Source organism: Seriola aureovittata, chromosome 12, assembly GCF_021018895.1.
Source record: "Seriola aureovittata isolate HTS-2021-v1 ecotype China chromosome 12, ASM2101889v1, whole genome shotgun sequence".
NCBI lineage: Eukaryota > Metazoa > Chordata > Actinopteri > Carangiformes > Carangidae > Seriola > Seriola aureovittata.
In genome coordinates this window covers 27275672-27297509 of record NC_079375.1, presented here as the reverse complement: position 1 = coordinate 27297509, position 21838 = coordinate 27275672, and the positions used below count along the sequence as shown (strand labels likewise).

At 45.8% G+C, this 21838-nt stretch overlaps 2 protein-coding genes across 3 annotated transcripts; one reads left to right on the top strand and one right to left on the bottom strand.

Annotated features, from left to right (window-relative positions):
• Window positions 1-366: 366 nt before the first annotated feature.
• Window positions 367-16457, bottom strand: asap1a (ArfGAP with SH3 domain, ankyrin repeat and PH domain 1a). 2 transcript variants are annotated; one of them, XM_056391449.1, is made up of 28 exons: window positions 15997-16457; window positions 15136-15208; window positions 13322-13452; window positions 13170-13244; window positions 12981-13030; window positions 12545-12674; window positions 12383-12468; window positions 12223-12298; window positions 11555-11641; window positions 10892-10992; window positions 10704-10773; window positions 8788-8875; window positions 8628-8676; window positions 8187-8350; window positions 7913-8046; window positions 7739-7830; window positions 7480-7666; window positions 6733-6818; window positions 6488-6603; window positions 6290-6357; window positions 5980-6087; window positions 5636-5873; window positions 5069-5233; window positions 4645-4720; window positions 4478-4542; window positions 3663-4123; window positions 3450-3572; window positions 367-3103 (listed from the first exon to the last, which is right to left on the bottom strand). In XM_056391449.1, the coding sequence occupies exons 1-28, from the start codon at window positions 16123-16125 to the stop codon at window positions 3029-3031; spliced, it is 3303 nt and encodes a 1100-aa protein (XP_056247424.1). In that variant the 5' UTR covers window positions 16126-16457; the 3' UTR covers window positions 367-3028. The 2 variants fall into 2 exon arrangements, with proteins under 2 accessions (XP_056247424.1, XP_056247425.1); XM_056391450.1 differs by lacking the exons at window positions 13170-13244; window positions 13322-13452; window positions 15136-15208; window positions 15997-16457 and having other exon boundaries at window positions 12876-13000.
• Window positions 16458-17058: 601 nt separating this feature from the next.
• tmub1 (transmembrane and ubiquitin-like domain containing 1) lies at window positions 17059-21671 on the top strand. Its single transcript, XM_056391584.1, has 3 exons — window positions 17059-17181; window positions 19073-19605; window positions 20902-21671. Exons 2-3 carry the CDS (start codon window positions 19115-19117, stop codon window positions 21251-21253), a joined length of 843 nt encoding a protein of 280 aa, XP_056247559.1. The 5' UTR covers window positions 17059-17181; window positions 19073-19114; the 3' UTR covers window positions 21254-21671.
• Window positions 21672-21838: the final 167 nt, after the last annotated feature.

Below are 21838 nucleotides of genomic sequence, written 5' to 3'. Positions count from 1 at the left end.
ATTTCACAGGTGAGTGTCTGTAACTACAGACCGTGACAGATTAAAGGACCCAGAAGGGTGGGGGGTCTCTGGTCTCTGATACTCCCTCATGTGATGATCATCTGTCACTGATTTATGGACTTTTTCTGTCTGTAATAGTTTTAAAAAAAATTATATGTCTGTTAAATATTTCAACTGACCACGTCATGTGATCATCATGTGATCATCAACAGAAAACAAAACAAACTTGTTGATCCTCATGTTTATTGGTGATGGTGGTTGTAGCCAGTGCTGGTCCGGCTCAGTCCCGGCTCAGTCCCGGCTCAGTCCCGGCAGCAAAGCACAAAGCTCATATTTCACAATAAAACAAAAACACAAACAAGGAGCTTCAGTGTAGAGACAGTTTTAATAAGTCTTCAGTTTTATTCTGTTGCCTCCCCCTGACACAAAGTTTCATCAAATAAATAAATTTCAGGTTCAGGATCCATCCTGACCAGCTCACAACCAGAACCTCTGGATCCAATACAGACCCACCTCAACACAAACACACTGCATCCACCACAGAGAAAACAGCTGTATTCAAACTGCTCACTCTGACTGGTTATTATTAGCTCATCATACAGAATTTATCTCAACATTATAAGATTTTTTTTTTCACTCTTTCTGACTATTATAATTAGGATATAATTACCTCTTTAGGATAAATCATCATCTGATAATTACTAAATTAATATATAAAAAGGAGAAGATCTCACTAACATAATTATCCTCATTAGACAGTCAATTTTCTTTGGTGAATACAAAGTGTTTCCAGATCCTTAATTCACACTTCACACAGGGACAGTCAGCCATTTGTCAAATCCTTGTATCACAATAGAAGACGAACAGAGCTACAAGCTAAGCTAACAGTCTCCCCCTGAACTAAGCTAACTGGAGAAGAGACAACAGGATACACGTCAGACTGTTCCTTTAAAGGACGAACTGACAGTTCATCGTCTTTATTCTCAGTCAGACTTCTTGTTTCATCACAGCTCAGGTCATTTCACTGTTTAATAATACTTATTAGTATTGTTGTTAATAATATCACCGAATAACTGATTGTTGAAACACAGACAACTTGCCAGTAGAATCACAGCAGTGTCAACTTTGTGAGCTTAGTTGTGTTTAAGCTAACAAGCCCAAAGACCTGTTGGTCATCTTTGTAGCTAACCTAGCTAACCTAGCTAACCTAGCTAACCTAGCTAACCTAGCCAGTATGAGTCAGCAAGAAACATTTAGAAATGAAACTAAGAGCAGTGGTTTAACAAACCTCATCAACGTTCCTTCCGTGACACACTAAATAATCAAGTAACAACATCTCTGTATTTGTTGTTAGAAAACCTGGAGCAGGACTCAGTCGCACCAGTAACATGTATAAACTAATGAACTGCTGTAACCTCAGAGAGGATGTTTTCACAGACGTCAGCTTTCACATCTGAATTCATTCTGCTAGCTAGCTAGCTAGTTAGCTAGCTTACTGGCAGTTCGTAAACCAGCTAGTGACAAGATCAACTATGACCTAGCATGCTAACGGTTAGCTCTCCGGCCACAGCAACCACAGTCATAATCACAAATGCAGATTTACAGTCACTATATTTTTCACTTTTACAAATGTGATAATTTGATAAGATTAAGTTTGTTGAATTACTTCCTGGAGCTAAATATATTTTCTTCATTTGATTGGATCTAATGCTGCTTCTTACTGATTAACTAGCTGTATAAAATGCTGAATAAATGAGAGCTCTGGTTATGTTATTACAGCCTCTGTAGCTGTGCATGCTGGACAGGAAATATCTAAACATGGTTTCTAACACAAAACAGAAAACAGAAATTTAAAAAACCTTCTTGTTTTCTGTCTCCAACAAAGTCAATATGTGAATCAGAAGGTGCTAGGCTAACACTTTCACCAGTCTGCTTCCAGTTTCTGTGCTAAGCTAGGCTAAACACAGAGATGAACTGATGAGTGATTTTACAGACAGACAAGTGAGTACAGAAAGAGGCTTGTGCTTTACACAGATACAATAAATACAGTTGGAGTGTATCATTGGCTCTGGAGAGATCTGATTGGAGGATGTGAAGAGAAGGAAAAGTCACACCTGAAAACACCTGACTCAGGAAAGTGATCTGAGACCTGCACTGAAGTCAGATCAGGTGAGAACCACTGACTCAGTCCCCACCATATGAACCTACACATCATCACACCTTAGTTCACCTGTAGATGTCTGATGAGGACAGGTGTGCTACGTCACAGTCCTGCATTGAGCCAGGTAGCAGAGGACAGGTGAACATGTACAGGTAAGAATAGGAGAGTAGATAAAAGGACCTCCTGTCTTATGTTATGCATATTCCTGTTTTATTTTGAAGTGCTCACGTCCCTTGTCATTGCAGTTTCCCGCCTTTCATCAGACTATGATTATCTCCGTGGTCATCCCTGTGTATATCCACTTTTCCCCTCCTGTGTTTGTTTCTGGTTAATGGAGTTTTTTCCTTCCTGCTGCTTTATTTTGAAAAGACTTCACGTGTCTGTGATAAACCACACTCTCAAATAACCCTGAACACATCACAGAGTCTAGGCCACAGGTCTAGACCCGAACTGATCTGAGGACTGAGGCTGGTGAGACTGTAACTGAGCTCTGAGGGAGTGGCGCCACACGGACCCGTGCAGGACTACGATGTCGATCCAGGAGGAAGTGAACATCAGCTGATGTGTCTGTTGTTGTGCTTTGTTGTAATGACCCCTCAGACCAGTTCAGACCTGACCCTGACCTCTGACTTCTGACACTGAACCTGACCTCTGACCCCTTACCCGTGTGTCTTTTCCTTCTCTGTAGACCTCGTTGCTACGGCCCACCTGGGTCGGCATGCTGGGTTGCTATGGTAACACTGTTAGACAGAATAATAAAGTCTATTTACAGCGAGGACTGAGGGTGACGTCATTATTTTGTTCCTGTTGGTCAGCGGCAGGTTGCTTGTGCCGGTGGGCGATGGCCTCACACTCGCCTCGCAGCCGTCAATCAGAGAGGATGTGAACAAAAGACATGGGGAAGACGCCTTTCCTCTCGGGGTGTCCCTCAACGTGTCCGATCTGAGAGACAATAATCGATAAACAATACATTTAATAATTAATCAGTTAATGAGTTAATTTGAAAGTGTAAATTGACAGAAACGTTGATGTGAGGCTCAGACACTGAGACCAGGTTGTATTCATGAGGACTCTGGATGAACGTGTTGTTGTCATGTCGCAGCTTCTTCACTCAGACGTCACAGAAACTTAATGATCCTGATCTGAACTGGTTCAGGTCCTCACAGGTACCAGACTAAACCGGTTAGGGTCTGGTTCATCAGCTGGATCTCAGTCGGTTCAGGTAAACAACGTGCTGTGATTGGAGCAGGTGACATTAGTGCCTCCTGGTGTTCAGGTTGGTACCTACCCACCACTCCTGGTCCTCCTCTCCCGTGACGATGAGGACCTCCCCCTCGGTGAAGGTGAGCTCGTCGTCGTTGTCGGCCCGACAGTCGTAGATGGTCTTCACCCTCCTGATCTTGCTCCTCACCTGAAACACAGGTAACACACAGAGGGATGAAGGTCTCTGTCTTTGAACTGACACCAGTGAGGCTGTTGTGATGTCACCATGACGACCCACAGAGGTGATCTTCCTCGGCAGGGGGACAGGCGTCTCCGCCGCTTCAGGTGTTGACTCCTTGTCGTCTTCACCTGCTGGTCCAGGTGACCCCTCCCTCGAATGGCTTTCTGCTACTGCCGCTGCCTTGGATCCCTGTGTCTCCATAGCAACAGGGGTGGGGCAAGGCCTGTCACTGAGCAGCGGTTTGGGGGGGCGGTCTTTCAGAAGGGGTTTCGGGGGGAGGTCAGACAGGTGAGGTTTGGGAGGGAGGTTGGACAGCTGGGGCTTCTCAGCTAATAGGGCTTTCTGGGTGGAGTCCATTGGGGTGAGGGGGGGTTTAGGGGAGGCATCAATAAATGGAGGGGACTTCTGGAGATCATGGAGGGGAGAGGGGGAGGAGGTGGGTTTGTGGATGGGGTCTGGAGGCTGGCTGGATTTGTCCAGAGACGGAAGGTGGATGGTATCAATCTTTCTGAGAGACACTGAGACACAAAGAGACAAAACCAGTCTGATACACCTGGACAGGAACTGGTTTAAGGATCCTCCAGGATCCGGATCCTGATCCAGATCTTGGAGGATCCTGGTGTGTAATAACTGATTATCACTGTAGGTGAGGATCTGTGCACTTTTTATTCTTATGCCAAAAGGATGTAAAAATGTTTAATAATTTTTACTAATGTGTAATATTATGTAATAACATGTAATTTGTGTAATAACGTGTAATAACATATAATAAAACGTGATAAAATGTAACAATGTGTATAAATCTCTTTTGGAAGTCACAGACGAGGTTATGATACAGCAGGTCTGTAGTAAACAGATGGAAGTGGTCTCACCTTTCTGAGGTAGTTTGGGCAGAACTCTGGGTCCCAGTGTGGACTTGGTGTGACTGGAGGTCGTACTGGAGAAGATCAGGAGAGGTCAGAGGTCATGTTCACTTCTAACCATTTGTTTGAACTGAGCTGTCACAGTGTATCTGAACATGACCAGTGAGCTGAAGTACCTCTGCTGCTGCTGGATCCCCTCAAACTTGTTGGCAGGTGACATCCTGTTTCCAGGTGGGGGGGTCATCTCACATCCTGTGTGAAAACCAGAGGCGCTCTCAGTCCTGCTCCAAGTCCAAATCAAGTCCAGATCAAACCTTTGAGGCATTCTCACTCCGCTGGCTTTGGGGTTCAAAGTTTCCCAGAATGCATTGGGCCGCAACGAGCAGCAATGGTGGAGATTTTGAGCAGTTTTCATCCTACAACTGTTTTTCAGATATAAACTCTATATGTCACTACTCTCACTGTCAGCTCACTCAGGTACAGGCGTGTTGGAGTGTGATCACCTGACCTTTCTTTGGTCTGGACTTTGTGTTGAGATAGACCTCAGAAGATTTCCACCAGGCGTCAAGGTTCAAATGTGTTGTCACATTACCATCTTACCTTTACCTGCGGGTCCCTGCAGGACGGGGCTGGGGGGGTCGGACAGGGTGCGCTTGTGCCCGGGTGGAGGGGGAGGGGGTCTCTTCTTCAGGGTGGAGCTTCCTCCTCCTGAAGCCCTGCCTCCTCCACTGATCTGGGAGGTGAGGGGGAGGGATGTGGGTGGGCCTGATGGAAGAACTAATCAGTGATTTGATTTAACACTAAAGATTCATCACATGATTTCAACCCTGAAACTTAAGGAACCTGAGACCTGAGACCTCCTGGACCTCAGACATCAGACCTCCCGGACCACCCTGAATAATGCCTACAACTCTCTAAAGATAAATCCCTGTTACAGAGACACTGCAGATCTTCTCTCTGACTTCTGGACCTCCTCAAGACCTCATGTTACAGAACCCCCTCAGAGCCCCTTCAGCACCTGCACCACCTTCAAAAACTTCTGGAACTCCCTAAAGACACCCCCCCCCCCCCCCCCCCAAATCGTCAGATCCCTCTGTACTCGTGAAAAGGACTCCTGTAACCTCCTCCTGGTTTAAGAACCACTGGTCTGCATCACAGTCCTCGTACCTTTCCCCTGACTCCTGGCAGCCGGTGAAGGTCCTGAGGTGTCAGGTCCAGGGGAAGGAGGAGTTTCAGAGGAGGTGCTGTAGATGGGGTTGGCAAACGCTCCGTAGGAGAGACGCTGCTTGTTCCTGTGGGCAGGAATGAAGGAGGTCGGCAGAGAGAGTTTCTCTTGAGAGGAGGTGCTGGAGGACGGACAGAAACTCTGAGGACGGAGAAAACGCTCCTTCTTAATCGGACTGGGCTGCAGAGGAGGAGGGGGGGGGGGGGGGGGAGAGAAGGACATTAACACAGTCAAACATAAACCAGCTGATCCCTGTCTCTGTGGCCTGGGGGTCTGGGGTTGGTACCTTGTCGTCCAGGTCTTCGTCACTCTCGTCCAGCTCGTCCAGTCTGAGGTTCCAGTCGTAGTCCACATGAACATGAGGGTTGAACCTGCCAGACATGGCCTCCACCAGCTGGAGACAGAGGGAGGGGTTAGGACAGGGTCAGCTGGTCTCTGATCAGGGTCATCTGGGTCAGTGATCAGGTTTTCAATCTGGGTTTATTATTACAGACCTGGTCACTGGGAGGCTCCACCAACTCCTCTGAGTAACTGAGACTTTTTTTAAAGTAATGATTAGATCTGGATCTGGTTCTGGCTCCAGTCCTGGTTCTTACCGGCTCTTCACATTGGGAGTTCTTCAGTTTGCGGGCGATGTCCAGTGCTGTCTCTCCACTCTCATTGGCTGAGGAGACACAGACAAAGACAGCTGGTAACAACACTATGATGCAGAATGAAGTGTAAACCTGGACTGGACCTGTCCCTGTACTGGACTGGACTCAGGGTTCAGGTCTGGCTCAGTGCACTGGTCTTACTGATGTGGAGATCTGGTTTTCCTCTTAGCAACAGCTTCACACACTGAGGTTTGTTGTAGAGACAGCAGCAGTGCAGAGCTGTGTTCCCCCCGTCTGTCTGTCCATCCAGGTGACCACTACAGGTACACACAGGTACACATCAACCTCCAGTATAGAAAAATAAAAGCTGCAGTTCCTCTAATGGCCACTAGAGTCTGGCTCCATGTAACTTTGCAGCAGAAATAAACAGGTCACAGTGTCTGTACCTGTTCTGGACCAGGAAGTCGACCAGGTGGAGGGAGGAGGGATCAGCTGTCCGAACACAGTAATGTAACGCAGTCTCTCCTGCTTCCTGAACAGAAACATCAACAAAGTTCAAACCAGTCACTGAACACAGCTCAGACCCCCCACAGCTGCAGGATCCAAAGAAACTCCGGTACCACAGAAACCTCCTAATGGACCTGAAGAACCAGACCCACTAGAAGAAACTTTCCCTCCTGGACTAAAACCTTCTGTCAGAATCTGGGAAGGTCCTTGAAGTCTTTAACCCCAGGACCAGATTAAATTCAAACATCAAACATTTCTGGAACCTCCTGAAGCATGTCGTGTAGGAGCTTCGGTCCAGCAGCACAGGATCAAGGATCCCGGCAGTCTCCTCAAACCCAGCATAAACTGAGACTTCCTAATGAGCATCAGAAACTCCTCAAGTAGTCCCCAAGTTTTCCCCTGTAACCAAACTTCTTCCAGGACTTGGGAGATCTCTGGACCTCCCGTAGGCCTGATCCTGACTTACTGTATCTCTCAGACCTCACTCCTCAGGGTGAAGGTGTCCCTTGTGTCCCCTAAGGATTGCTGCTGAGTGATGTCCCACAGGTACACCAGCAAAGACCGGGATCTTGCAACCTCTTCAAGGATTGTGAGAATCTAAAGGATACCTAGACCTACCTCAGGTAGACCTTTCAAACCCCCTGAAACCCTCCTCCCATGATTGACAGGTGTAAAGTCCAACTGACCTTGCCTGGTTCAGGGAGGGGCTGTAGAAGCTCCACCCCCTCAGCGTACAGCTGGATGATTGACAGAAGGTCTCGGGATTGCACAGCGTCATACAACTTGTCCAGCCTGCTGGTTGCCATGGAGACAGACGGTCTGGCAAACCTGTGGTCGATGTACTTGGCGTTGATGAACTCCTTCCTCGCCGCCCTGCAGATAGCAGTGTGTTAACATTAAATCAGCTCATTGACGTCTGCAGTGCACTCAGAGACACACACTCACATGTCGCTGCAGGCCGTCGGCTTCAGAGACGGAGAGGGTAGACCAGCCTCCAAGATCTCATTAAAACTACAGTTCCCAACAGTCCTAGCGAGCTGACAGGAAGGAAGGAGAGACAGCGTGAAGTCAGAGGAGTGAGAGGTCGACAGGAAACAGAACGGACGTCACAAACGTTACCAGCAGCTCTGAGGTTCCCAGTTTGTCCAGTTCCAGACTCTGGATCCGGGACACGTGGACTCCCATCTCCCTGTGGATCCCTGAGCACTCGATGCAGGTCAGAACACCCAGGTTAGTGGAGAGCCACCGAGGATCTGAACACACACAGAGTCCACCATAGTCCAGTCGGTCCATCTCAGGGCTCCATACATCAGTGTGATGACATCACAGTGACATCACTCTGCATGGAGGGGACACTCGTCCTCACTATACTGCTAACATGTGAAACCAGTACCTGCAGCTCCACAGTCACAGCAGGTTTCGTTGCCTGGCGACCGCAGCACCTCGTCAATGATGCTCTTGGTGAGCTCCTCCTCCTCCACACCTGAACTCTGACCTCCGCCCTGCAACGCCACATTCAGGGCTTCCTCCTTACTGTTGGTCAGCACAGACACCCAGCTGTAACCATCACACAAACACACAAACACACACACACACACACACACACACACACACACACACACACACACACACACACACACACAGAGCATCACAACAACATCTACAGGATCAATCAATAGATATCAATGAAGAAATTAAGCAGGTCCATGAAGTGAATGATCCAGATTATAATCTGATGTGATGAGCCCTGAACTGAACACACACATCAAACATCCACCGACTGACTGAGGAAATAAAAACTCAAAAACTGAAAATGATTTGACGAGAGTCTCACCTGATAAACTCCTGCTCGTCTTCAGCCTGGAAATGGTACGTCCGATTATCTACAGCAGAACACCAGAAGAAAAAGAACAACAGGAAGTAAACAGGACACAGACTTCTCCACTGAAGTGTCTCAACAAACATCTGTATCAGGTTCAGACTAACAGACTCACGGGAGATCAGGTCGAAGCATTTCTTGTCCTCTGCGCTGGGTTTCACCTGACAGGTGAGCAGGTTCAGTCTGACAGGCTGTCTGTTGGACTGAGAGAGAGACAGAGAGAGACTCCTGTTAGCTGCCTCAAGCAGTACCTGTTAGCTTGTTGTAGCAGCTCTGTTAGCCTGTTGTAGCAGCTCCTGTTAGCCTGTTGCAGCAGAACCTGTTAACTTGTTGTAGCAGCTCCTGTTAGCCTGTTGTAGCAGCTCCTGTTAGCCTGTTGTGGCAGCACCTGTTAGCTTGTTGTAGCAGCTCCTGCTAGCCTGTTGTAGCAGCTCATGTTAGTTAGCCTGTTGTAGCAGAACCTGTTAACTTGTTGTAGCAGCTCCTGTTAGCCTGTTGTGGCAGCACCTGTTAGCTTGTTGTAGCAGCTCCTGCTAGCCTGTTGTAGCAGCTCATGTTAGTTAGCCTGTTGTAGCAGAACCTGTTAACTTGTTGTAGCAGCTCCTGTTAGCCTGTTGTAGCAGCTCCTGTTAGCCTGTTGTAGCAGAACCTGTTAACTTGTTGTAGCAGCTCATGTTAGTTAGCCTGTTGTAGCAGCTCCTGTTAGCATGTGCTAGCAGCTCCTGATAGCTTGTTGTAGCAGCACCTATTAGCCTGTTGTGGCAGCACCTGTTAGCTTGTTGTAGCAGCTCCTGTTAGCCTGCTGTAGCAGTTTATATGCAGCACAATGTAGCTCTGGGTCTGTTTTTTTATATTATTTATATTTTGTTTTATTTTATACTTTAGTCTCTTTAGTTATTGTACTTTAACCAATCCTTGTTGATACCTGCTTCAGTGTTTTTGTGGGGCTGCTTCAACACTGAAGTTTTACCCCATTTGTGATGACCACTGTCAAACCACACCTGAACTAAACAAGAGTCAAAGTGTCCCTAAACGCACCACAGAGAGTTTCTGCTCCCAGCTATGATCATGATAATACCACTGAAGAAGAGTTAGCAGCTGTTCAGATCAACACTGAGGTGAGTTGCTGTTATCTGACACCAGAAAAGCTGATGATTATTTAATGATGTGACTCAGCATCAAGAAACTAAAAGCTGAAATCAGACTCCATTAAAACCAGAGTTCCCACTCAGCTGACAGAACGTTTACTGTGTTCAGCTCAGAGACCATGAGACTGAGACTCTGAGACTGAGACCATGACCCCCTGAGAATCTGAGACTCTTTGAGACTCTGAGACCATGAGACCGAGACCATGAGACTGAGACCATGAGACCCCGGACTGTGACTCTGAGACCTTGAGACAGTGAAACTGAGACTCTGAGAACCTGAGACTCTGAGACCATGACAATCTGTGACCATGAGACCCTATGACTCTGGGACCATGAGACTCTGAGACTGAGACCCTGAGACAATGAGAGTGCGACCCTGAGACTCTGAGAACCTGAGACTCTGAGACCATGACAATCTGTGACCATGAGACCCTATGACTCTGGGACCATGAGACTCTGAGACTGAGACCCTGAGACAATGAGAGTGCGACCCTGAGACTCTGAGAACCTGAGACTCTGAGACCATGACAATCTGTGACCATGAGACCCTATGACTCTGGGACCATGAGACTCTGAGACTGAGACCCTGAGACAATGAGAGTGCGACCCTGAGACTCTGAGACCATGAGACTCTGAGACCATGAGACTCTGAGACTGAGACCTTGAGACTCTGAGACTGTGACCATTAGACCCTCACACTGAGATCCTGAGGTGGAGACCCTGAGACCATGAGAGTGAGACCCTAAGACTCTGTCAACATGAGACTGAGACTATGAGACCATGAGATTCTGAGACCCTGAGATTCTGAGACCATGAGACCCTGAGACCATGACTTTTACTGAGGCTGACTGCTGCTGTGCATGATGAAAGGTGTAGTTCTTACTGTTGCATGAGAGATCGTCAGGACGCCGCTTTTCACTGAACATTTCCTCCGCTGCCACACCTTCCTCAGCCTGATGGGGGGAAACACAACACCTGTAACATCTGTAACACTTGTGACACCTGTAACATCTGCACACCTGTAACATCTGTAATATCTGTAACACCTATACAGGTGAATGACACTCGTACCCGTCACTCTTCTTCAGCAGGTATCCTTTCTTCTCACTGCCAAACTCCTTGTTTCCCTGCAGCTGGTGCATACTGTAGCCACTGTGTTTACTCTGGGAGTCCTGACACACACACACACACACACACACACACACACACACACACACACACACACACACACACATTAACATGACAATAAGCTTGATGAAGCTTCTGAAGATGAGGATGAAATAAAGTTTAGGCTTACTCTCCTGGACTTGAGTCACAGAATGCAGGAGAAAGAGAGAAAAAGGTCAAAGGTCACTGTTTTAATCAGAGTTGATGATGCTGTGAGCAATAATTTGTATATTATACCATTAAATCCATTAAACCCAACCAGGACCCAATGACCCCTCCTCCCTCTCATCTGTTAGCCCCGCCCCCTTTGATGTCACAGAACCAGGTGATTTATGATTTATTTCTTCAGTGACATTGAAAGAAGTGATGAAGTTTGATGAAATCAGAGGCTGGCAGCAACAGGACTGAAGCTCTGCCTCTGTCTCACAAACATCTCTACTTCACTGTCTCAGGAAAAGTGTTCAGTTACACTGACACTAGGCCACGCCCCTGTTTGTTACACCCTGCCCATTCAGTGAGGCCACGCCCACCAGTTAGACTCCACCCCTGCTCTCCCAGGTATTGTACCTCCCTCTGGTCCAGCTGTAAGGAGCTCTTGATGAGGTCTCTGAGAGCCGTCAGCTGTTTCTTCTCTTCATCCTGACTCTGTTTGATCTGTGGAGACAGCAGAGTTCACATGGTCATCTCACCTGGAGGTGGGGGGTTTTTATTGGATAGGACAGTGAAGAGAGACAGGAAAAAAGTCCAACCAGTCGGGAATCAAACCGGGTACTAGCTGTGTACTCCACGTTGTGCCCTCTCAGCTGTCTGGTCATCAAATGCACCATGAGTCTCAGTTGATGTGCTGACATCACTATTAAAACTCGAACCTGAACACTGTCCTGATGGTCTCATTTGATTTCCTGTTGACTGACCCGGTCTGGATCCTCCTGCATCATGTCAGTGTTTGAGTTTACATTTAGCTCAGTGTCCTCTCTGATGTCACGCTGATCATTCATGACATCATAAAACAAACTGTGGACCGTCAAAGCTGCATGAACAGACACAGCACATCGGTGACGTCCAACTAAAACAGATGATTCATACAAGGTTTGACTTTATATGGAGTTGATTTAATGTTAAAAACACATCAACACTCTGTGGTCCCTCAGACTGTTTGAGAAAAATTATATTTCAACTACTGTACTCGCGGACCACCAGGGGGTGGAGTCAAAGAGAACAGGTGAGGCTCTTACGTTGGACAGGTCAGCAGCCAGTTTCTCAATGTACTGCTTCAGGTTGTCGGCTGTTTTCAAACCGTCCTGAAAAAAGCTAGAGACAGGAGGAAGAGACAGGAAGCTCAGTGACTTTTCACAATAAAACACAGACAGTAAAGAGCCCGTAGTGAGGTCTTACTTGCACTGAGCGTGGTAATACTTTATGAGGTTCTGCAGCAGGTTCACTCCCTTCTTGGTTTTAACCTCATTGACTTTGATCAGATACTGTTGGACACAGACACACAGCTATTAATCAAAGCTGCTCTTAAAAGTACAGTTCACCTGAGCGAAGCTGCCGTACCTCACACATCTGCAGCTGGAACAGCCTCCTCTCCTTCTCCATCTCCTCAGCGACCTCAGCTCCCGTGATCTCGGTCCGGATCATCCCGTGTTGTTTGGCGTGTTCTCTCTTCTCCTTCTCGATCTTTGTGCTGACAGAGAAGGCAAAGAGAAGGAAATAGTTTTTAGAGTTTTAGAGACTAAATCAGATTTTTATTTTTATTGTCTCTCTCTTCAAAGTAAAACTTCCTGTAACTGTTGAATTCTTCCTAAAGACAAACATGTGCTGCTGAGGGTAAGAAGAGCTCAGCGGTTTGATCTTTTATTTTATTTTGAAAAAAGTCTCAATTTACCCAGAATTCATTCTGTCTTAAGATAGTGAAGAAGTGAACTGCTTTGTGCAGCAGATGAATCAGACTGTTGTATTTGACACCAGGACCTGGTTCTATCACACTCACAGCTTGGTCTCGTAGTCCTTCCAGGCTTTGTCGAAAGGCTTCTTCAGGTCCTGAAACAGAAGGAAACACTCCATTACTGAACAAGACGTTCAGTATTTAAACAAGAGAAAGTCTGAGAGAAAAAGCCTGATGAAACAATAAACTCCCTAAATGAAACCTAGAATCAGATCACACAGAACAGACACTCACCCCTTTAACGCCCTTCAGATCTCCTTTCAACAGAGAGTCCAGAGTGAAGACCAAGTTATGACTCAGACTCTGCAGCTAAACACACAGTTACTTTACTATCAGCTTCTGATCAGCTCATCACCACTGTATTGATTGATTATTGACTGACTCACCAGGTTATTGAGCAGAGCAGCCAGATCTTTAATGAGGCAGGAGAACTTAACAAAGGCAGCTCCCAGTTCACAGCTGTTTCCTCCCAGTCGCTCCAGAGCCTGACTGAAGTTCTCCTGGTTCCCAGCATGCTCTGCTCCCACATCATCATCATCACCATCATCATCATCACCATCACTATCATCATCATTATCATCAACACCATCATCATCATCACCATCATCATCATCATCATCATTATCATCAACACCATCATCATCACCATCATCATCATCACCATAATCATCATCACCATCATCATCATCATCATTATCATCATTATCATCATCATCATCATCACCATCATCACCATCATCATCATCATCATCATTATCATCACCATCATCATCAACACCATCATCACCATCATCATCATCACCATCATCATCATCAACACCATCATCACCATCATCATCATCACCATCATCATCATCATCATTATCATCATCATCATCAACACCATCATCATCACCATCATCATCACCATCATCATCATCATCATCATCATCATCATCATCATCACCATCATCATCATCACCACCATCATCATCAACACCATCATCATCACCACCATCATCATCAACACCATCACCATCATCATCATTATCATCACCATCATCATCATCATCATCATCATCATCATCACACCATCATCATCAACACCATCACCATCATCATCATCATCACCATCATCATCACCATCATCATCATCATCATCATCATCATCATCATCATCACCACCATCATCATCAACACCATCATCATCACCACCATCATCATCAACACCATCACCATCATCATCATTATCATCACCATCATCACCATCATCACCATCATCATCATCACCATCATCATCATCAACACCATCATCACCATCATCATCATCACCATCATCATCATCATCATTATCATCATCATCATCACCACCATCATCATCAACACCATCACCATCACCATCACCATCACCATCACCATCACCATCACCATCATCATCATTATCATCACCATCATCATCATCATCATCATCATCATCATCACCACCATCATCATCAACACCATCACCATCACCATCACCATCATCATCATTATCATCACCATCATCATCATCATCATCACCATCATCATCATCATCATCATCATCACCATCATCATCACCATCATCACCATCATCATCACCATCATCACCATCATCATCACCATCATCATCATCATCATCATCATCATCACCATCATCATCATTATCATCACCATCATCATCACCATCATCATCATCATCACCACCATCATCATCATCATCATCATCATCATCACCATCATCATCATCACCACCATCATCATCAACACCATCATCATCACCACCATCATCATCAACACCATCACCATCATCATCATTATCATCACCATCATCATCACCATCATCATCATCATCACCACCATCATCATCAACACCATCACCATCACCATCACCATCACCATCATCATCATTATCATCACCATCATCATCATTATCATCACCATCACCATCATCATCATCATCATCACCATCACCATCACCATCACCATCATCACCATCACCATCACCATCACCATCATCATCATTATCATCACCATCATCATCATCACCATCACCATCACCGGACCTGTACTACAAAGTAGGTTAAACAGACCCAGGTGTGCAGCCCAGAAAACCTGGAGCTAAAACTAAAGTCACTTCGCTAAGAGGTCTCTGATCAGAGTCTTAACGGAACCAGAACCTGGTCCAGAACCTGGTCCCTACCTTGTCCTGAGCTGTAGATGGATTTAACGGACTTCTTGACCTTCTGCAGAGCGGAGCGGTCCTGATCCAGGACCTGAGGACAGACACAGAGAGACAGTCCTCTGCTTCTGATACAACTGTACTGAGTGTTGATGAGGAGATCATGTTCACTATGAACCTGTTAGCTCCACCACTGTTACTGTTACTGTCATTGAACTGTGACACGTGTGTTGTAGCTACGCTCCAACACAACCGTGTTAGTGTTAGTTAGTATGTTAGTTCATCTAGGCTAACTTTAGCTTGTTCAGGCTAGTGGTAGTTCATTTAGGTTAATGTTATCTTGTTTATGCTAACGTTACCTGGTTTAGGGTGTCTGTCAGTTTAAACTATGTGTGTGTGTGTGTGTGTGTGTGTGTGAATCGAAACATGAAACATGAAACATGATGATGTGTTATTAAACTGAAGGGTTTAATTAATGAGATTTGAATTTACTTCACACACAGCTTCACCATGTTTGGACTAATTAATGAAACACTCATGGAGCAGGACAGATGACGGGATTTTTAAAAGGTAAAAACACCTTAAAATTTACGAAATATTACATGTACTTAATTTTGATCATAACCATCGTTGAACCGTGTTCATTGTCCGTGGGCTGCAGTTCGGGGGTCATGTCACCCTCCAGGCAGCGCGCGCTTCAGCTCACTTGTTTTTTCCTCAATATCACTTTGACCAGAATTCACGGCGGAGCGCGGAAAAGGTGATGACGTCAGACTTTCACTGAGAAAATAACGTGTGAGTGGACAGCTGAGGGTCAGTCTGACTTACTGTCAGTAAGTGACACCTAATGACCCCCCCCCCCCCCCCGGACAGACAGCCTACCTCCTCCAGGATCCCCACGGTGTTCCTGCAGCTCTGCAGCCGGGTGGTGAAGCTGGACGTGGTGGGGGAGTTGTAGTCCTCGGTGGTCTCCAAGAGGAACTCGCACACTGAGATCTGATCCGGCATCATTCACACGCAGACCTCCACACAAACAGAGAGAGTGACAGCGGGACCAGGACCAGGACCAGGACCAGGACCTGCTGCTGTGAGTCTGCAGATGTTTGACAGCAGCTGGTCTCAGATCAGATCAGATGTCTTCTGAGTGTCTCATCAGTCCGTCTCCTCCCGATGATTCACCCCCCCCTTTCTCTCCTCATCCAACCTGCCAAGTTACACACCGAGCACCACATGACCCCGAGGTTCTTTCAAAATAAAAGCCTGTATATACAATGGTTTGAGAGGAAGAACCTGCAGTGATGACTTTACTTTGATATGAAATATAAAATACAACTTTAACTGACCAAAAACAGTCCAAACAATTCTCAAAAATACAAATCACAATAAACAGTGAATTCTAATCATATCTCTGTTTGTTCCATTTACCTCTGTATTTGTTGTTTCCTTTAGACTGGAATTATATTTTAAAACTGCTTTATGGTTTATACATGTAGTACTTTTATTTTTAATTGTTTTAACCCTTATTTAGTATTTTATTTTGACTGTTTACATTTCTTTTGTCTAGCTTGCGGAACTGCGTCTTTTATTTTGAAGGATAAACCGTGTAAAATCCAGTAAATTCCCGTCTCTTGACGCTCCGTCAGGATGAACTGGATAATGGACGGTCACTGCGCATGCGTCACACCGCAGGGTAATTAGAGAAAAAAAAGATGAAACAGTGATAAACATAGTTAGATCCAAGAAAAAAAAAAAATCAATATTCAATATATTAAAACTGAATGATTCATTAACATTATTGATCTACAATCCGATCAATACTAAAACAGTGTGTATTATTACTTTCACAGTGTGAATTAGTACTTTTACTGCAGTATCTGTAACGGGCCGGAAACACCGAAGAAAATACACAGAACACGGGGGGGGGGGCAGTAATACGTCACCGTGCGTGCGCCAGTTTGGTCAGAACCACAGAAGAAGAAGCAGCAGGAAGTGTCGGGCAGCGTCGGAGCAGATTAGCCTGGTTAGCTGCAGGCTAACGGCTGTGATGTGATGTCCATCAGCTGAATTGTGAGTTTAATTCATTTTTATTTTACCTTCTTTATCTACAAACTAACTCTGAATCTGCTCGGGCGGTTATAAACCGGCTGTTAGCTGTTAGCATGTAGCTTAGCTGACTTCCTGTCCGACTTTAAACGCCGTTAGCAGTTAGCTCAGAGTTTAGCACGATATTGTTTAGTTTGATCGATAATCAGCACGTTCAGACTGACGGGAGTTAAAGTGAAGCTGTGACCAGTAACCGGACTGATACAGGACCAGATAACCGCTAAACCCGGGATAAACCGGTGCTAACCGTCTGCTCGTCAGGTGAGCCGCTCTTACACCTGTACGACCCAAATAAAGAAACAAATCAGATCGATAAAAGACAGATGTGACGAAGGAGCCTGACCTGATCACACGTTTCAACACAAAATAACTTTGGAGACATTTAATTCATAAATGAATGAAACTGTGTATTTATATTTTAACCTGCTTTAGACTTCATCTGTAAAAATCAAACTCAGCCTCAAAGCTTCAGATGATAAGTAATTAATCACTGATTGATTTATCAATGATAGATCAGTGATTTCTGTGTCAAACATGTAAAAGGCTCATGACAGTGGCCTCAAGTCAAAACCACAAACCTTCAGTTTACTCTGAATATTTCAGAACTTCTGCTTTTTTATTTATCAACTTATCAATCGATTGATTGTTTGATCTTTGTCTTTATAATACAGGAACAAACGTGTGAATGTATCTTTAAATGACAAGTAATTAATCAGATTAATTCTGAACAGTTGAACTTGTTTATTTCTGTTTATCACGGAGAATAATCAGCGTATTAAACACGTTGAGGGGCAGACTAACAGACTGCTGGTTGAGTCTGAACATGACATCAGGGCTGAGGTGTTAAAGCCAGAATAACCTCCTCTCTGACCTCGGCGCCTCCACCTTGATCATTTCTCTCAGCCTGAACCTTCAGTAGAACAACACTTTTCCATTTCAGACCTGATGGCAGGTCCAGGTCAAGGCAGAGATTCAGATCCAGGCTCAGGTCCAGATTCAGATCCAGGCTCAGGTCCAGATTCAGATCCAGGCTCAGATCCAGGCTCAGATCCAGGTTCAGATTCAGGCTCAGATTCAGGTCCAGGTTCAGATTCAGGTCCAGGCTCAGGTTCAGATCCAGGTTCAGATTCAGGTCCAGGCTCAGGTTCAGATCCAGGCTCAGATTCAGGTCCAGGTTCAGATTAAGGTCCAGGTTCAGGTCCAGGTTCAGATCCAGGCTCAGATTCAGGTTCAGATTCAGGTCCAGGCTCAGGTTCAGATCCAGGTTCAGATTCAGGTCCAGGCTCAGGTCCAGGTCCAGGCTGATCAGGAGGAACAGTAAGGGTGCTTTCACCCCTACTGTTTATTTGCTCTGGTCCAATTCGGTTGATGAGGCTGTAAAATTGTAGGTTCAGTTTGTTTTCACACAGAGGAAAATTCAAGTGAACCAAAATGCATCATTACAAACCAGGTGAGAACATTCTCTCCCGATTGGTCAGATTGTCTGCAGCAGGAGAGTAAACACAGGAAGAAGGTGACGGGAACCGTCTAGTGCGGTCGGATCCAGTTCAGAACGGAGTTCGTTTGGACCGGACCGAGACCACCTTCTCCAAAGGGTCTGATTACTGTTTTCATAGCTGCACAAACCAATCGTAGCGAGAGGAAACAAAGCAGGGTTCAGGTTCACCTGATTAAAGAGCACAGGTGTGAAACAGGCTCAGACACCTGGTTGATGTTTCTGACCTCATGTTTAAAATCAAATGTTTTCGTGTTGTTCATAATTTAAATCAGTGGAGCTTGTTCTTCTTGATTAATTTGAAGACAGTAAGTAGTCATGTGTCAGGTGTTGATGCTAAGCCCCGCTACCTGTGTGTAGGTGTGTGACCTGTGTTGACCTCAGCGGGCGTTGCCGGGGGCGATGGCTCTGATTGAAGGCGTAGGGGACGAGGTGACGCTGCTGTTCGGATCTCTGCTGCTGCTCGCGGTGCTGCTGCTCGCCTGGATCTCCACCCGCACCTCCGAGCCCCCGGAGCATCTGTTCACCTCCGCCGCAGGCACCGCCCCCTCACTGAGGACCGCCCCCGCCCACCAGGACACACCGCTCACCTCCCCCAATACCACCACTTCATCCTCCTCTTCATCACCCTCCAGCTCTGTGAGTGACAGCTCTCTGACAGAAACTCCCACTGCCTCCACCCAGGAGAAGGAGGAGGAGGGAGGGAGGGAGGAGAGGGAGGAGGCCGGAGGAGATGGGGTGAGGAACAGAGGAGGAGGAGCAGGAGGAGGAGAAGGAGGAGAAGGAGAGTCTTCATCGTCTCAGAGGAACATGGTGGTCAGACTGAAGTTTCTCAACGACACAGAGAGAACAGCTCAGGTCAAACCACAGGACACCATCGGATACATCAAACGGTAAGTACTGCAATACTGCTGCAGTACTAGTACAATACTACTACTGCAATATTACTGCAATACTAATACAATACTACTACTACTGCAATACTAATACAATAGTACTACTACTGTAATATTACTGCAATACTAATACAATACTACTACGACTGCAATACTAATACAATACTACTACTGCAATATTACTGCAATACTAATACAATACTACTGTAATATTACTGCAATACTAATACAATACTACTACTACTGCAATACTAATACAATACTACTACTGCAATATTACTGCAATACTAATACAATACTACTGTAATATTACTGCAATACTAATACAATACTACTACTACTACTGCAATATTACTGCAATACTAATACAATACTACTACTGTAATATTACTGCAATACTAATACAATACTACTGTAATATTACTGCAATACTAATACAATACTACTACTACTGCAATACTAATACAATACTACTACTACTGCAGTACTAATACAATACTACTGTAATATTACTGCAATACTAATACAATACTACTACTACTGCAATACTAATACAATACTACTACTGCAATATTACTGCAATACTAATACAATACTACTACTGCAGTACTAATACAATACTACTACTACTGTAATATTACTGCAATACTAATACAATACTACTACTACTGCAGTACTAATACAATACTAGTCTAATACTACTACAGGATACATCCATAGTGAAAGTGTTCATCAGGACTCATCTGGTGACGTGTTGTGTGTGTGAGGTTCTGTTACAGGTGAGTCACATGATGACAGTCGGTGACATCAGACAGGTACACTGACAGGTCACATCCTGTATGTAAATCAAACAGGTCATGTGACTCAGCTGGTCCAGTCAGAGACCAGTAAGTGACAGGCCTCACCTGCTCTGGGATCAGCTACAGGTTGACTAGCCTTTCTCCGTAGAACCATTCATAAACATCAGAACTTCTGGCCTCACTGCTCCAGCTGACCTTGTTCAGTCCAGGTCCTGAGCCTGACTCAGACTCTGGTCTCTGGACTCGTGAAGGTTTGAGGTTGAATCATCGTTTCTCTTTGTTTACAGTGAAGAACCAGAACATCATGACCACCTGTCCCACCCACCAAGACCTGAACCCCCCCAGCCCTGATCCAGCCCCGGGGTCTGGTCCTTGTTGGACTACAAGGACCAGCTGACGGTCAGCGTGGTTCTGAGTGGTCAGGATGTTCTGGCTTCTCAGTGTTCTGTTGACCTGATCAGTGTGAGTTGACATCTGACCTCTGACCTTTCAGGACCTACTTTGCTGGTCAGGAGCAGCAAGTGCGGTTGATCTATCAGGGCCAGCTGCTGCAGGACGATGCTCAGACTCTGGCCTCTCTGAACCTGGTCCACAACTGTGTCCTGCACTGTCACATCTCTCAGCACAGCGGGCGGGGGGCAGCAGGGGGGCCGCGGCCGGCAGACCAGGTGCAGGTGGCTCTGAACGTGGGCAGCCTGATGGTCCCCCTGCTGGTACTCATGCTGTCGGTGCTGTGGTACTGTCAGATCCAGTACCGGCAGTTCTTCACGGCCCCGGCCACCGCCTCACTGGTCGGAGTCACCATCTTCCTCAGCCTGGTGGCCTTCGGAGTCTACCGCCGCTAGCTGCTCTCCGATTGGCTACTGTGGTGGTGTCAGCAGCCGGGGGCGGAGCTCTCTCTCCTCGACCGCTGATCTCAGAGCTGGGACTTGGACCTGTGGGAGGAAACAGACGTTGATAGAGTTAATGTATGTTTTAATTTCTGTTGCCATGGAAATGCACAGTGTAAACAAGGACACAAGAACTTTTAATTTTTTTTAGATCACGTTTCTGTAGGTTTCATCATCGTGCCTCTTTTACTTTCTGGTTTCTGTCAACTGCCAGACTGTAACACCTGTCTGTCTGTCTCTCTGTTCACCTGTCTGCCTGTCTGCTCACCTGTCTGCTTACCTGTCTGTCTGTCTCTGTGAACAGGGGATGAAAGTCATTAGTGTAAATTGCAGCTTTTGAAGAAAGAGAAATTCTATTAAATCATTTATTTAATCTGTCGTTCTTTGTGTCTGAACAGAGTGGAACCAGCATACAGAACCAGTAGAACCAGTAGTAGAGGAGACAGCACCATCAGTGGTGTCAGTAATGAGGGTCTGTAGAGGAGGTGGAATGTTCCACACCTCAGTTTGAACAGATGTATACCATGTATTATACACAGG